Raw genomic sequence first — 16,492 nt, forward strand, 5'->3', positions numbered from 1 at the left:
AACATAGTAAATAGGAATCTGTTTAAGGTGAATCACAAAAAATCTGAAAATTATAAATACCAGTATTATCCCTTAAAAAAAAAGCATACTACACACTACATCAGTGAAATCAAATGTACATTATTAAATAAAACTAAAATATTAATTGTAGTAAAAAAATATTATCGCAAATGCAATTAATTGTTCAGCCCTATTTAAAGGGGCTATATGTGTTTTTCTGAAATTTAAACTCGCGACTGACACCTGTGGCCAAAAAACAGAACTGCTCTTATTTTCTGCTCGCTCTCGCAGCGGTGGTGACGTCACATCTGCAGACAACGCGGGAAAAAAACCACCCGCCAGAACATAGGAAAAATAGGATACAGGCTTATAGGTGCACCCACTGTGAGCGGACAAGGTGTCAGTATGCTCATCAGGAGATGTTTGAGTCATAAATGGTAAAATAAAAAGGCTATTGTTACGTTTATTTTTGGGAAAAAGTTGCATATAGCCCCTTTAACAGTTCAAATGAATTTTAAATTGTTCATTTAACTTTAGGATTGTTTATAGAGTTCTTGATCGACTCACCACTGACAGTAACAGTGAATCTCAAGTGCATGGCATGTCTGTTGATCTTCAGTTCATAGAGTCCAGAGTTTGAGGTTTTGCATTGTGTTATAGTGAGAGATCCAGTCTGGTTATTAAGCTGCAGTCTGTCTCTGAATCTCTCATCAGCACCGTCATATTTATAGAAGACCAGCGAGGACTGTTTTTTAAAGATTTCAGCTAGGACAGTGTCTCCAAACATCCACAGTATGAAATCATAACTCTGTATTTCAGTCAGACCAGTGTCTAGAGTGACAGGCTCTCCTTCAGTCACTGGCACTATCCTCTTTTCACCTGTAACAAACAGATGAAGAACAGAGAATGAAATGCATACAGGAAGATTAAACAAATATTGTAGTTAAAAACGCTCACTAAGCCCTCTCTGTGAAACCAGGCCTGAAAGACGTGAGCTATACTCACCGCTGACAGTCACACTGAATGACTTGTGTATGGTGTGTTTGCTGCTGCTGGTACTGATGTCAACTTCATAGAGTCCAGATTGATTCATTCCGATGTTCCTGATGGTCAGAGATCCAGTCAAAAAGTCCAGCTTCAGTCGGTCTCTGAATCTCCCATCAGCACCATCGTGTTTAGAGACTTTTCTGGCCTTTCTATTGATTTCAGCTATAGGAGAGTTTTGATGTTCAAACCTCCACCGTATCACATCATCTAGCTGTATTTCAGTAACATCAGTGTTTAAAGTGACAGGATCTCCCTCCAGCACTGACACAGACTTCACCTCATCTAAAGGTACTGACACACCTGAAGAAGAAACAGGAATTGTTACTGCAACTGTTCAGATCATCACTAGTCCAAAACCATATTTCAACTCTAGGGCCCTGATGCCAGATTTAATAAACAGGGCGAATTAGCGTGAACGCAATTCCAAAAAAGCGCAGATGGGAGTGGAAAGTTCAGCGCGTGATCTACAGACGACATGCAAATGAAAGAAAAGAGACGCAGCCGGATCATTTCCATAATGAACAACACAATCTATTAGCGTCTGGTTTAAGACATGCTTTTATTTGGGCTGTAAATAATGGCGCAAACACCAGTAAATTGACGAGCGCAAACCTTAGTAAATCATCTCACGTGATTCATTTAAGTACTCTCCTCCCATAAATTTTGCATCTGAAACTCATACAAATAAATATGCAATAAGGTCAGCCGCAAAATAACCCTGTCCACGCCTTTTCAGCGCTAATTTTTCACTGCGTGTCTTCAGTCAATCCTGACAGTAGTTTTTTTTAACACCAATAGAGGGTTTGTGCTGGTGCACGCTGTTAGTCAGATCACAAGTAGACAAGGGAGACACATTCCCGTTTACAATTGGGGTTTTAATCCGTCTCTTATGACCACTTTCAAACACTTCTGTCCTGCTTTCTACGAGGGGAGGGTCTTTTTCCATAGACTGTAAAAAAATATGGTCACCCATAGGATTCTGAAGAGCAGTTTTGAAGCGTAAAGTAGGGACGAGCTGGCCATTGCCATCTTGTCAGCATGTCATCGCGTGTCACTCCCGGATAACAGAAAATGGGCAAAGAGGCGGGATGTGGGCGGAGCTGAAGTGATGACTAACAGACAGCAGACAAACGGCTATCCACCTGTCACTCAAAGTGGCCATGCCCTTAATTATGCAGAACTTTAAGGCTTTATATAATGTAAACGAATGAGTTATAAAAAATTCACCCCCTCACAGTTGTCATGAAGGGCAAAATTAGATATATAGACCAAAACCACAATTTGTACCAGGCTTTAAACATGTTTTTTTCTGCTGTAAAGTTGGGCATTTTAACATGGGGGAGATACAGATTTGACTCCCTTTTGGAGCCTGTCTCTAGTGGCCAGTCGATGAATTGCAGTTTAATTCACTTCCATATTGGCTTCAAGAGAAACTGGGGGAGATTTGTCAATCTAATGGACGAAATAAGCTTGCGCAATTTAAATATGAACATGCAAGGACACAACGGAAAAACACACAGAGAGCCTCAAATTTATTTTCTGCTCTGACAGCTTTCTGAAAACTTTATCACGATATAAGTGTTTCATATCGGTCGATATCGATAATTATTTATATGTTCCCTTTCGAAAGGGAACTCGCGCTGCGTCAGCTTGACGCTACGGGGAACGCCTCCAGCGTGACTGGTGCCTGAAATCACAATGAAAAAACTTCAATCCTATTGACCGGCGACAGCCTATGATGTCATCAAGGTGCGACCAGGAAGTATATAAGGGCGCCTTGCCAGCATGACAGTATCTCTTCGTCTTCAGGGACTGTTTTGCCTGTCTTCACGTGAAACGTCTACAAGAAGGATAACAATGAAGTGTGCTGAGGCCACTTCTGCAGAAGTGTGTTTTGAACGTGTAGCTTGCGCTTTGGATACACACACACTTTGTGTTTACTGTCTGGGAGAAGAGCATGCAACTCGGCTGGACCTCTTCTCGAGGGGAGAGGTTTCAGCATCTGGGAAAGACCACGCTCGAGCTGAGGCTGAGCGGCGTCTGAAATGCGCTTCCCAGATGGATCTGGCTCGTCGCTTGGAGACAGTTATGGTTCTTGAGGACGATCCAGATTGCGAGAGGCTCGAGCAGAGGATGGGTGAGTCAGTTAAAGATGCTGAAGCTTTTCAAACCATCCTGTCCCATGTACGGGGAGTTGCTGGAAGTCATGGAACGCGCTGCGGGTAGACTGCAGCTGCCTTTGCGGCGCGTGAGGAGAGAGGCTGAGCGTCCAAACAGTTTGGACGATCGGTTTCTCTCCGCCCATGACCTCCCAACTCCTGGGAGTCTTCCATTCCTTCCAGGTCTCCATCAGCAGATCTCGAGGGGATGGAAGAAACCATACTCAGCCCTGCATCTGTCGACATCGGCGAGCTAAATTTCGCTGATGTCGAGGGATTGCCTGGCTGGGTATGTGTCGGGGCTGCCCGTGGACAAGATGTTATGTTTATCTCGCCTCTGGGCGGCCTGCGACACTGTGGCTCCCACCCTGCCGGTCTAATGCTTGAATGGCAGGGCGTACATGTCAGTGGGTCACGCTGCGGCGGCTTTGCACACCACAGCTGTGTTGCAGGCGTACCAGGCAGACCTGCTGAGGGACCTCGATCAGGGGGAGGGACCCCCTGAGGCGGAAGTCGAGTCGCGCCGGACCGCGGTTTTCGCTCTCCGGGCCACCGTACAGATTGCGCCGATGGCGGCGACGGTGGCCACGGAGAGACATCTGTGACAAAGGCGTGCTCGGCAGCATTTAGAACATGCATCCCGCTGAGGTCCGGGACCGCGCCCAGGCAGTCGGGTGTCCCCGGCCCGTTCCAGTCTGAGGGCTGGAGACGGGAACAGCAAGCCAGCGTCGCCTCTCGAGCGCCCCGCCGCGGAGGACTGGGGCGCAGGGGAGGCGGGACACCCGCAACAGGAAGAGGAAGGAAGCCGGGGCTGGTAACCGGAACCAGCGCAGGCAGCGGACTCCGCCCTCGAGGACGTGGAGATGAACGCTGCCTTTTTCCCTTCCTCTGGCTTTCCCCCGGGCGCTTTACATCAGGCCGGTGGGCCTATGATGAGCAGAAAATGTAAGACTCTGCCGGCCCGCCTGGTTTGTTTGTTAAAAGCGCCCCCCTCAGGATGGCGGGCGGATACTAGCTCGATGGCTGGGTTGAAGCACCGCGAGGAGCGATTGGTAAGTCCCCCTCTATGAGGGCGAAACATTTTCAAAACTATGTTTTTCAGGACTTTTTGACCGTCGCTCCCCTGGGGGGTTGCTTGGGGAGATTTTGGATCATCGAGGGATTTCGCAGGGCCTGCAGCTCCCCGTGAGTAAGCTAAGAACGATCTTCTTTGCAACATTATGTGGTTGTGTGTGTATGCCTCACTTTTGCTAGTTGAGTCTTGCTGCCTCTCCGTGTTATTTTTCCCACTATGTGGGTGATTAATTCGCGCTCTTGCCCGAGGGCTTGTAGTGTAGAGGGCTAGCTGTGTTTTCCTAGCGTAAAAGTGGGAAGTAGCTGAAGACCGGGTACGCGCTAATGCGCGAGCTGTAGTAAGATCTGCGCCCAGCTCTGCGGGGCTTTGGGAAAAGGGGTTCGGGGCCTCAATGTGTAATATTAGAGGTGATAATATTTCTTTCCCGAGCCCTGAGTAGATCTAGTGCGTTCTTATGTCGCACTACTTGGCCTAGGCTTTGTCAAGGATGGGGGCGTTCCCTTTTAATGAAGGTTGTTCGCCCCTGGCCTGTCCTTTGATATGAGAACATGGCGTGGTTTATGCATCCTTGTTTCAGCCTCCTCTTGTTACAGAGTCGTCCGGCCAAGGCCCGCCCCCTTCTCTGCGTTCTGGGGTTACGAGTAACGCAGTCGGGGTGTTGCAGCAGACAGCGACTTTGCCAGTGGTCGTGGGGCGGAGTGAAGCGTCTTTCGCTGGTTTTGCGATCAGACTTTATCTGCCGTTTCCGCCTTTCAGAGCTTGGTGGCCGCCATCTTTTGGCGGCCCCCGGCCTCTTCCTGGAGGATGTTCGGCCGGTGGGTTCTATATTTTCTAAAAAGAAAAGGTATTGTTTCACCCTTGCTCTATGTCTCTGCTCCACCTCCTTTAGGGCTCGGGTTGAACTGAACATCGGATAAACCTCTGTGAAGGTTCTGGTCGGATGCTCCCCTGAGGCCCGAGCATTACCAATGGCTGACGCCCTCGCACTTATGGTTGGCCGCTGCATGGAAAGTAAGACAGCCGCCCCGAGGCAGGTGACGTAAGTTGTACTCCCCTCGCTTTAGAGGGTCTTTGTTTAAGCACTTTCGCTGAGTACACCGCTGTTGGCAATGTGATTAGGTCCATGTTTGTAGGCGCTGCCCGAGAGACTGCGCCGTCCTAGGGGCCCTAGGACACGGCGATGCAAGTTGTCCCTAGCTGCCTCTGGGATGGAGCCAGCCCAGGTGCGGGCATAGGAGCCAGCTGGTTGTTAGTAGCCAGCTTCGGCAGTCTGGGCAGTTGGACTTCAGAACAGGTAGTAGGCATCAACCGGCCTCCCTGCAAGGAAGTCTCGACGCCGTGGCCCACGAGTGGGCCCTGGAGGCTCTTCTCCACTGGTGTCGACGTCAGCAGTAACCTCGTCAGCTACTCTCCTTGGGGATGAGTTCCCAGGTGTGAACTGGATTTCCAGGCTTTGTCAGCAGCAGACAGCTGCCGCCAGCCCAGGCGCAGCAGCCAGCCTTCTTAAGGCCGCCCTGAGGGGTAGGCTCCTGGTTTGGTTTACCTTTACTCAGATGGTAGGCCCGATTGGCCTCCCTGAGGGCCTGCTGTGGTCAGCAGGCACTGCCTGGTCTCCCCCGAGGGGGCACGACTGGCATTGAGTCCCTCGATGGCTGGTATAAGCTGCTAGTAGGCGCTGTATGGCTAGCACGAGTGCTAGTAGGTAGTAGGCCTCAACCGGCCTCCCCTAATGCAGCCGCTGGGGCGGTGACCATGAAGTGCCATGAGTAGCACATTATGGCTTGGGCGGCTCGCTCTGCTATCAGGTAGAGGCATTGCGCCTTCCTGAAATCGTTCCCCGGTCCCCAGGTTTGGTAACGGATCGTAGCACGGGATGCTATCAGGCAAAGCTGCACGGGGCTTCCCTGTGGGATTCGCTTGGAGTAGTAGGCCCCACGTGGCCTCCTCTGAGGGCACGCTCCTGTCTCGTGGTCTCTGGATAGGTCCAGTCACTGAGCAGAGGGCTGTGATGGAGAAATGCCCGGCATTGTTGCAGGTGGTAGGCCCGTTAGGCCTCCCTGATGATGCGAGTCCCTATCTTCCCTGCTACCTCGAGGGCTAGCACGACTGCGATCAGGTTTCAGGCCCGTTTGGCCTTCCTGAGGGCGAGCTCCGCTGTTGGACACGCGAGCAGTCGGCAAGGGTTACCAGGTGTAGGCTCCTCTCGGCCTCCATGGGGAACGAGTTCCCCTGGCGGGAACGCACAACTGGCTTTACGCTGACAGCTAGTGGTCACCCGCTATCAGGCGCCGGTCTCTGGCCGTTCGCGAGACCTGGAGGCGGTGTTCTTACCCTAGCACGACGAACTTACTGCTGCTATGCGGTCCCCACGGGAGGGGACTTTCATAGTTTGCCTACTGCATGGTTACCTACCAGGCAGGCTTATGAGCTCCTCTCGAATGAGGGTCTACTATGAGCTTACGGCCGCTTGGCGCTGGTTAAGGGTTGTAGGCCCCTCGGGGCCTCCCTGGCATAATCAGCCTGTAAGGCCTCTGGCCTCCTAAGCACGTTTTAAAGTAGGTGCTTGGTAGATCCGAGGATCGAGCGGCTAAACTCCCCTCGCTAGCAAGGGTTATATAGCACTTCGCTGAGAGCTGCTCTCCGGGATAACCCGTCTCTGAGATCTGGCTAGTGGATGTCACTGCCTTTTTTGCAGCACCCTAGCGGGATGCCTCTTCGGAGGCGAGTACCAGAGGCTCTGTACTGTACAGACAGGGTTGACCGTATTACGTGTCCCATAACAGACTGGGTCACCTGGTCAGGTCTCCCTGGTGGCATTCGGTGAGAACCTCCCGAATAGTGACTGGCATAGGGTTCCCTCGTAGTTCCCTTGCCACGTTCCCTTAAAGGAACCCCTTCTAAGTCGAATGGGCTGGTTCCAGGCCTTCGAGCAGGGCCTGGGAAGGACCTCATGTGTGTGAAGGTTCCTTCTTGGGCGATAGCTTGGGCTATGACCGTAGGGAGCGCTGTCACTGACAGCCTAATGTGACCAGAAGGGGAGTGGTTCAGGCATCTCAGTAGAATTTGCTTGTCTTGACAGTTGTCACTGCCAGTGGGCATGCACTCCCGTCGGCATGGCGGCGTTGGTATATCGTTCCCCGTAGCGTCAAGCTGACGCAGCGCGAGTTCCCTTTCGAAAGGGAACGTCTCAGGTTACGAATGTAACCATTGTTCCCTGAGAACAGGGAACGAGACGCTGCGTCGCTGTGCCATGCCGCAGGGCCTGCCTGCCGAAAACAGTCCCTTCAGACGATTAGATACTGTCATGCTGGCAAGGCGCCCTTATATACTTCCTGGTCGCACCTTGATGACATCATAGGCTGTCGCCGGTCAATAGGATTGAAGTTTTTTCATTGTGATTTCAGGCACCAGTCACGCTGGAGGCGTTCCCCGTAGCGTCAAGCTGACGCAGCGTCTCGTTCCCTGTTCTCAGGGAACAATGGTTACATTCGTAACCTGAGACGTTTTATGACCCATTTTAAAAAAAGGACCAGGAGAAACATATTTTACATTTAAAATTTTTTATTTTAAACTTAACCTTAATCTGATTATAATCCCCTCCGTTATAAAGGCATAAATATCAACACAACCATGGAAAACACTCAAATAATTAAAATATAAACACAAGTCTTAAATCACAATGAACACTTAACAATTATCTCTTAACATTAAGGTGCAGTGCCTCCGTTATTTCTTTGTAACTGTTACCGTTTAGATGCTTTGTCATTAGGCACTGATGCAGAGTAACATTACCTCTCCATGTAGTTTCAAAGGCTGAATCTGAAATCGCCCCTATACCCTTAAATAGGGCACTATTTGAGGGGACAGCCATTTGTAGTGGAGTACATAACGATAGTAGACGTTATTGAGTGCACTCATTCTATTCCACTTTGCACCGCAATAACAAGTGTACAGCTGATGTACACACAGCGGCTGTCCGAATTCACTCACTTGTTTTCATTCAATCCTTCAAGTGAGCTGTATTAGTGGAATAACGTAGGGAATAGTGATTGAAGGTTAAAGGCCTGTTCACACCGGAACGATTTTCGCGCGCGTTTATCGCCGACGTTTAACGCCACGTGAATAAACAATGGGCGCCAATGTGAGTGTGCACACCGACGCGTAAAACGGCAGGCGTAAAAGCGTCATTTAAAAAAAAACGCCTCGGGTTCGTTTTTTTATTTTGACGCGGCGCGTTAAAAACTGGCCGACCAATGAGATCAGCGCTTTTGTTCACGTGCCTGGAGCTGCTGAAGTGACAGTAAAACACGACTTGGTGGCGCTCAAGCACAAAAACGGTCTTGCCGAGCACACATTGATACGACGAAGAAGTAGTAAGTAGACAAAGAAGAAGATGGGCTGCTAATGCTGCTTGCCATTTAGCAAAAAGTGTGTGAATGGTTTTGCCATAGACATAATATATCTGTGGTTTTGGCAAGCACGTAAATACTGTCTCTCCTTTTCATCTGTGTGACAAGCGAGTGTCAGAAGCGTAAAGTGCCGCAGCACCACCTTGTGTACCGGGAGCGCATCTACTGAATGTGCACGTTCACTCGGCGCATCACCAGTGGAAATCGCTTGGGTGTGAACACTCAAGACGCGCCGAAAAACGTCACGAAAAACGCTGGCGATAAGCGCGTGCGATATTCGTCCCGGTGTGTACAGGCCTTTAGGGGGCGATTTCGGATTCAGCCAAAGTCAAGAAAAGCACAATGGCGAGCGTGTCGAGTATAAGCACGTCCCCAAACGAACGAGGCGCGCGCACTGTCAGCGGAGGCTCGCACTACGGAGCCAGATGAAAGTAAACAAGGCTGGTAAAACAAGTTTGTGGTATTACCAGTCTTGGTGGGGTCGACAGTCAGACTTATAAAATCCAAAAAACGGTCATACTGGCAAGCTGACTTGTTTTCCTGTTTTATCAACAATTTCCTTGCTCGCTGCGGCACTCATTTTCCACTGGTCACTCCAAGCCGTTCTGTTTACGTAAGAATGAATTCAACACGAGACAACGATATGGCGCAATCAAAATTGATACAGTTACATGATTGGCTGTTAGCCTGTCACTCCCTACGTTGCTTGGTTACCACAGAGTGAGTGCCTCTGTTCATGCAACCAAACTTGCTTCGCAACCTCTGGTTTCTTCCGACGAAGAAAATTTGTTTTTTATCAAACGCATTTTTTATTGATATCAATTACGTGTCTATCGCGATACATATCGTTATCGTTTTATCGCCCAGCCCTAGGAAAAAGTGATTAAAAAACACTTGAAACAGAAGAAAGAAAAGTCAGTAGGCGGAGAGAAGACAGTTTTTTATATTGTTCGACCACATGAACGTTTACACTACTAAAGCAATCCAGTCGAATGCGCTTTCGACTACCTCTGGAAGTGGTCGAAATTGGACAAGGCTCAAATCTTAATACCAGGTGTAAACAGGGCCTAGAAGATCTCCTGGATAAAGCAACAAAACTTGCGACCCTAGTACAGAGGATAAGTAGTTTGGAGAGTGCTGTACAAAGACAAAAATAAATAAAACAGGAATACAGAAATAGCACATTCAAAGTAAACGCAGAATTCAATTAAAAACATGCCTCAATCCCCGGCTAAATTAAAAGCCAGTTAGTTAACCGACTTTTAAAATTACATTTATTTGGAGCCACTCTGTGCCGATCCTACACTTCTGGGGGCCCTAAGCAAAACTTTGTGAATGGGCCCCTGTCAGTGCATTCTGAAAAACCCCAACATTTCCAAAAACCTAAGTAATAATTACAATGGTTTCCAGTATGCAAGGTACATTGACAGTTTTCTATATAATGGAATTAAAAAACTGCAAGGAAACAAACTGCAAGTTATGAAAAATGCATAATAATATGTAAAGGGAAACCGTTAATACCAGTAAATTGGCAGTAAGAACAATTAAGTAAAATTAAAACAAATTTTAGTTGACAGCTAAATAAATGTTTGTTTGTTTTTTTAAATAATGTTCTGGCACCATCTAGCTGTCAGAAACGTAACAAAAAAATATGTTTTTTTAAATAATTTTTTTTAACATGTTATTATAACAATTATTGAATAAATATAAATCATTATTAAAAATATTTCCACAGGACTTCCACAGCAAATGTTTATATACACTATATTGCCATAAGAATTGGGAAACTCCTCAAAATCATTGAATTCAATCACTTCCATGGCCACAGGTGTATAAAATCAAGCACAAGGCATGCAGATGCTTGTACAAACATTTGTGAAAGAATGGGTTGCTCTCAGGAGCTCAGTGAACTCACGCATGGTATCGTGATTGGTTGCCACCTGTGCAATAAGTCCATTCGTGAAATTTCCTCACTACTAAATATTCCACGTCAACTGTTAGTGCTATTATAACAAAGTGGAAGCAATTGGGAACAACAGCCACTCAGTCATGAAGTGGTAGGCCACGTAAAATCACAGAGCGGGGTCAGCACATGCTGAGGTGCAGAAGTCGGCAACTTTCTGCAGAGTCAATAGCTACAGATCTCCAAACTTCATGTGGCCTTCAGATGAGCTCAAGAACAGTGTGTAGAGCTTCAAGGAATGAGTTTCCATGGCCGAGCAGCTCATCCAAGCCTTACATCACCAAGTGCAATGCAAAGTGTGGGATGCAAAGCACGCCGCCACTGGACTCTAGTGCAGTGACACGTGTCTGGCAATCCCATGGACGAGTCTGGGTTTGGCGGTTGCCAGGAGAATGGCACTTGCCTGACTGTATTGTGCCAAGTGTAAAGTTTGGTGGAGGGTCGATTATGGTGTTGGGTTGTTTTTCAGGGTTTGGGCTTGATCCCTTAGTTCCAGTGAAAGGAACACTAAATGCTTCAGCATACCAAGACATTTTGGACAATTTCATGCTCCCAACTTTGTGGGAACACTTTGGGGACGGCCCTTTCCTGTTCCAACATGACTGCGCACCAGTGCACAAAGAGTCGTCCAATAAAGACACAGATGAGGGAGTTAGGTGTGGAGGAATTTGACTGGCTTAGAGCGGAGACTGCGAGCCAGGCCTTCTCGTCCAACATCAGTGCCTGACCTCACAAATGCGCTTCTAGAAGAATGGTCAAAAATTCCCATAAACACACTCCTAAACCTTGTGGAAAGCCTTCCCAGAAGAGTTGAAGCTGTTATAGCTGCAAAAGATGGGCCAACTCCATATTAAACCCTACAGATTAAGAATGGGATGTCATAAAAGTTCATGTGCATGTAGAGGCGGGTGTCCCAAAACTTTTGGCAATATAGTGTATTTGCATGTTATAAAGACATATTCACATTATGGTAAATTACCTTCATGTTTATATTACATAGTGATGAGCAAGGGTCATCATTACATCATCATTACATAGTGATGATCAAGCATATGATCCTATCATATGCACGTACAAAGTATTTTGCTGTATAAATTGTATAATTGTATAAATAATATAAAAAATTTTTTTTTAAATTATTATAATAGAGCAGACACGTAAATTAAAGCTGGGCGAGCTGCAGGAGGCCAAAATGAGTAACACTGATCTAGACCTAGGAACAGTTAAAAGCAGCTGATTCATATTTGACTTGTCTGTCACTGATGTGAATTTGGTTAATGCACATGTATGTGTTGTGATCATAAAGAAACAGTTCTACGACTAAATAATCACAACTGTTAGGCTGCATCTCATGGGCATTTCTAAGCATAGAAGAATCGCAGAATCGAATTACAACATTTAAAAACGTTATACTCACCACTGACATTGAATATCTGTGTATGTTTGCTGTTGGTTACTTCATAAAGTCCAGAGTGTTCAGTTCTGATGTTTCTGATGGTGAGATCTCCAGTTTGATTGTCCAGTTTCAGCCTGCCTCTGAATCTCCCATCAACAGCTTCATCATATGTTAAGCTCTTATTGGCTCCTCTGTTGATTTGAGCTATGAGGGCGCCTTCAGCTCCAAACCTCCACTCTAACACTTCATCTCTTTGTATTTCAGAAAGACCGTTATGTAAAGTGACCGCATCGCCCTCCTTCACTGCAACTGACTCACCAAACACACCTGCAGTTAAAAAAACAGGAACAGTTAGACAAGAAATTAAATAAATATATTTATAAACAGACTTATGCACCCTCCAGAAGCTTGTGTTCTGTTCCATCAACACTTGACCCATTAATGCTAATGCTTACTATTCTATTTAATATATATATATATATATTTTTTTTTTATTATTTATTATTTTTTTTTATTAAAAAAATATGCAAAAAAATACTACACATTTTATGATGGATATACAACCCCAAATCAGAAAAAGTTGGGACAGTATGGAAAACGCAAAAAAAAAAAAAAAAGAAGTGATTTCTAAATTTACTTTGACTTGTATTTCATTGCAGACAATATGAATACAAAATATTCCATGTTTTGTCTGGCCAACTTCATGTCATTTGTAAATATGCATCCTTTCCTGTCATTCAGACCTGCAACACATTTCAAAAAAAGTTGGGACAGGAGAAATTTAGGGCTAGTAATGAGGTAAAATGGTTAAATAATGATGTGATTTGAAACAGGTGATGTCAACAGGTGATTGTAATTATGATTTGGTACAAAAGCAGCATCCAAGAAAGGTCTAATCCTTTAGGAGCAAAGATGGGCCGAGGATCGCCAGTTTGCCAACAAATACGTGAGAAAATTATTGAAATGTTTAAAAACAATGTTCCTCAAAGAAAGATAGGAAGAGATTTGGATATTTCACATTCAACAGTGCATAACATAATTAAAAGATTCAAGGAATCTGGAGGAATTTCAGTGCGTAAAGGACAAGGGCGCAAGCCTAAGCTGAACAACCGTGATCTCCGATCCCTCAGGCGGCACTGCATCAAGAATCGTCATTCATCTATAAGCGATATCACCACATGGGCTCAGGACTACTTTGGCAAACCTTTGTCAAGTACCACAATACGTAGTTACATCCACAAATGCCAGTTAAAACTGTACTGTGCCAAAAGGAAGCCCTATGTTAACAGTGTCCAGAAGCGCCGTCGACTTCTCTGGGTTCGGAGGCATCTGGGATGGACCATCACACAGTGGAAACGTGTACTGTGGTCAGATGAATCAGTATTTCAGGTATTTTTTGTGAGGAATGGACGCCGTGTGCTCCGGACCAAAGAAGAAAAGGATCATCCAGACTGTTACCAGCAACAAGTCCAAAAGCCAGGGTCTGTCATGGTATGAGGTTGTGTCAGTGCCCTTGGCAAAGGTAACTTGCACTTCTGTGAAGGCACCATTAATGCTGAAAAGTACATAGAGATTTTGGAGCATAATATGCTGCCTTCAAGAAGACATCTTTTCCAGGGACGTCCATGCATATTTCAACAAGACAATGCAAAACCACATTCTGCACACAATACAAAGTCCTGGCTGCGGAGGAAGAGGGTATGGGTACTTGACTGGCCTGCCTGCAGTCCCGACCTGTCTCCAATAGAGAATGTGTGGCTCATTTTGAAGCGCAAAATGCGACAATGAAGACCCCGTACTGTTGCCCACCTTAAGACTTGTTTGCAGGAAGAATGGGACAAAATGACACCTGAAACACTTCATCACTTGGTGTCTTCAGTCCCTAAACGTCTTTTAAGTGTTGTGAAAAGGAATGGCAACATTACAAAGTGGTAAATGCTTTACTGTCCCAACTTTTTTTGAAATGTGTTGCAGGTCTGAATGACAGGAAAGGATGCATATTTACAAATGACATGAAGTTGACCAGACAAAACATGAAATATTTTGTGTTCATATTGTCTGCAATGAAATACAAGTCAAAGTAAATTTAGAAATCACTTCTTTTTTTTTTTTTGCATTTTCCATACTGTCCCAACTTTTTCTGATTTGGGGTTGTATTATCAGGTACTCCCAAAAAAAGGAATTAAATATTTTTCCCCAAAAAAAATAAAAATTCATGCCATAGAGGGCTGAATGATTAAATGTAAACGGTTAGCATACAGACAGATTTAATGTGATTTAGTATTGCTTAAAAAAACAAATTTCATAGTTTACATTAAATTTAAATATAAATTATAGATTTAATTAAATAATAGGTGAACAATAATATAATTTTGTAATTCTCATTCTGTGCTCATGAATTGTATAAAACTCAAAAACATAATACAAAACTCATAAATACTGTCAGCAGGACAAATGTGTACTTGTTGTGATAAATGTTCGTCAATCTGCACATGGTGCAGGATCTTTCAAAAATAACAGGAAACAATAAATGTTAGCAGACAGCAAGGTTGTTGTATTACTTTCCCCATTACATACTCTTTGTTTGTGGCATTAATTTAGATAGTTTGTGATGTGTAGTTCAATGAGCAGATCGAATTCAATTCTGTGTCAGACTAATATGGAAACAATTATATTCATAGGCTAGGCTATAAGTTTACTTGTTAACATTAGCTCATGTATAAGCTAACATGAACTAACAGTGAACAATACATTTATTACTTTTTATTCATCTTCGTTAATGTTAATTATTAAAATACAGTCGTTCATTGTTCATGTTATTTCATAGGCTAAATGTTGAAAGACGTCACAGCAAAGGTCTCCCCTACTAAAAAACACACAAATAAACCAGCTAGCCTATCTCAACAAAGATTAACACAGTAATAATACTTTGATAAGGTAAAGTTAAATGTAGCCTACATTAAGGCAACTAGTTACCTTATCAAAGTAAGTAGCCTATCAGGGCCAGAAACCGTTCTTACTTTTATACTAAAATATTAGGCTACGCAGATCATTACAGTTCATTGATTAAAAAACTGCGTGAATAAGAATATAAAATGAAGGGAAATAAATTTGGGATTGGGATTTTACAAAGTGAAACTAAAGTGTTTAATAAATAAACATAAACCTTACCGTCCACGACAACATAGAATAGAATAAACAATAACATGTTCTTCATGTTGGTCTAGATGTCAGTCAGTAAAATCCGAGTTTACGAAGATGATCAGAGGATACGTTATTATTTGCCTCCGCTGTGTCCCCAGCTAACAAGGAACGTTTCCATAACTTTCACTTACGTTATGTAAAAGTTATGTAAATGTTAGAAGAAAAAAAAACATTCCTAAATAACGTTCATAACTTAAAGGGAATGTTAACAAAACGTTCTAACAACAACGTTATGTTTGCTGGGTCGTCAGTCACTCCCGAAATTCACTGTCAACTCGACTGAAGATCGACTGAAATCCATGCACTTATTTGATTAGCCAATCTGTTAGGCCGACTGAAAAATTGAGACTTTAAAGCAAATAGTAAAAGCAAAAAATGGCGTAATCTTCTCCGTGACTTTCGATTTATAGGTAAAGGGGTGGTTCTCGGTGGATATTCCCATTCCCAACTTGTATTCATAGCTTGTATTATGACACTATCATAAACTATAACAAACACGTGACGTTATATTCGGAGCTGATTGGCTCAATCGTCTTTCATAGGCATTCATGATAGAAAATGTTCATACTCGGTGTAGGGCGGAGGGCAAACCCAATATAGGCTATTCTAAAACATACTGCTTTTCTAAATGTTAGTATGGCTGCTGCCTAAAAAATATTGCATAACAAATGAAGGTGAGAGAAGTACATTTGAAAATACTACCCTGTTAAAACCCTTTTTCTTAGGTTTTGTACTAATGCAGATGTTAAATGTGAAACTGAGAATGTTGTCCACTTAATTTTTTAATTGCATTTATAGCTAAATGTTTTGCATATATTTGGAATGTTTCCTTTGTAAATGCTTAGGTATGAAAGTTTACTTTTCTATTATTATTATTATTATTATTATTATTATTATTATTATTTTAATAGACAAAGTTTACCACCAATTGTGGCCTTTATTATGAATCTTTTTTCTTCGTTTTATTATGGGGAAATACCATATACATAAACAGAAATGGGATAAAGGAAAACCCAACTATTGTTAGTATTTACAGAAGATATGAACTATATATAGTTATAGTTAGTCAATAGTTACTATATATACTTGGGTTGAAAAATAGTAAAGCAAAATGCACTAGGCCTCTATATGAAGCTCGCTATTTGTATGATGATCTCTTTCTTTCTTTTACTTCTATTATTATTTTATACACAGATCAGGTATAACATTATGACCACTGACAGGTGAAGTGAATAACAC

At 44.1% G+C, this 16,492-nt stretch overlaps 1 protein-coding gene across 1 annotated transcript in view; it reads right to left on the reverse strand.

The window, feature by feature from the left end:
- LOC307120437 (uncharacterized protein) overlaps nt 1–15,735 on the reverse strand; it is a 33,569-nt gene extending 17,834 nt beyond the window's left edge. The window contains exons 1-4 of the mRNA XM_079807469.1: nt 15,221–15,735; nt 12,071–12,376; nt 1,006–1,347; nt 568–879 (exon numbers count right to left, since the gene is read on the reverse strand). Of these exons, the coding sequence (XP_079663595.1) occupies nt 568–879; nt 1,006–1,347; nt 12,071–12,376; nt 15,221–15,266 (1,006 nt within the window). The 5' untranslated portion in view covers nt 15,267–15,735. The remainder of the gene's footprint in view (nt 1–567; nt 880–1,005; nt 1,348–12,070; nt 12,377–15,220) is intronic.
- Nucleotides 15,736–16,492: the final 757 nt, after the last annotated feature.

The sequence above is a fragment of the Gobio gobio genome (genome assembly GCF_949357685.1).
Source record: "Gobio gobio genome assembly, chromosome: 24".
NCBI lineage: Eukaryota > Metazoa > Chordata > Actinopteri > Cypriniformes > Gobionidae > Gobio > Gobio gobio.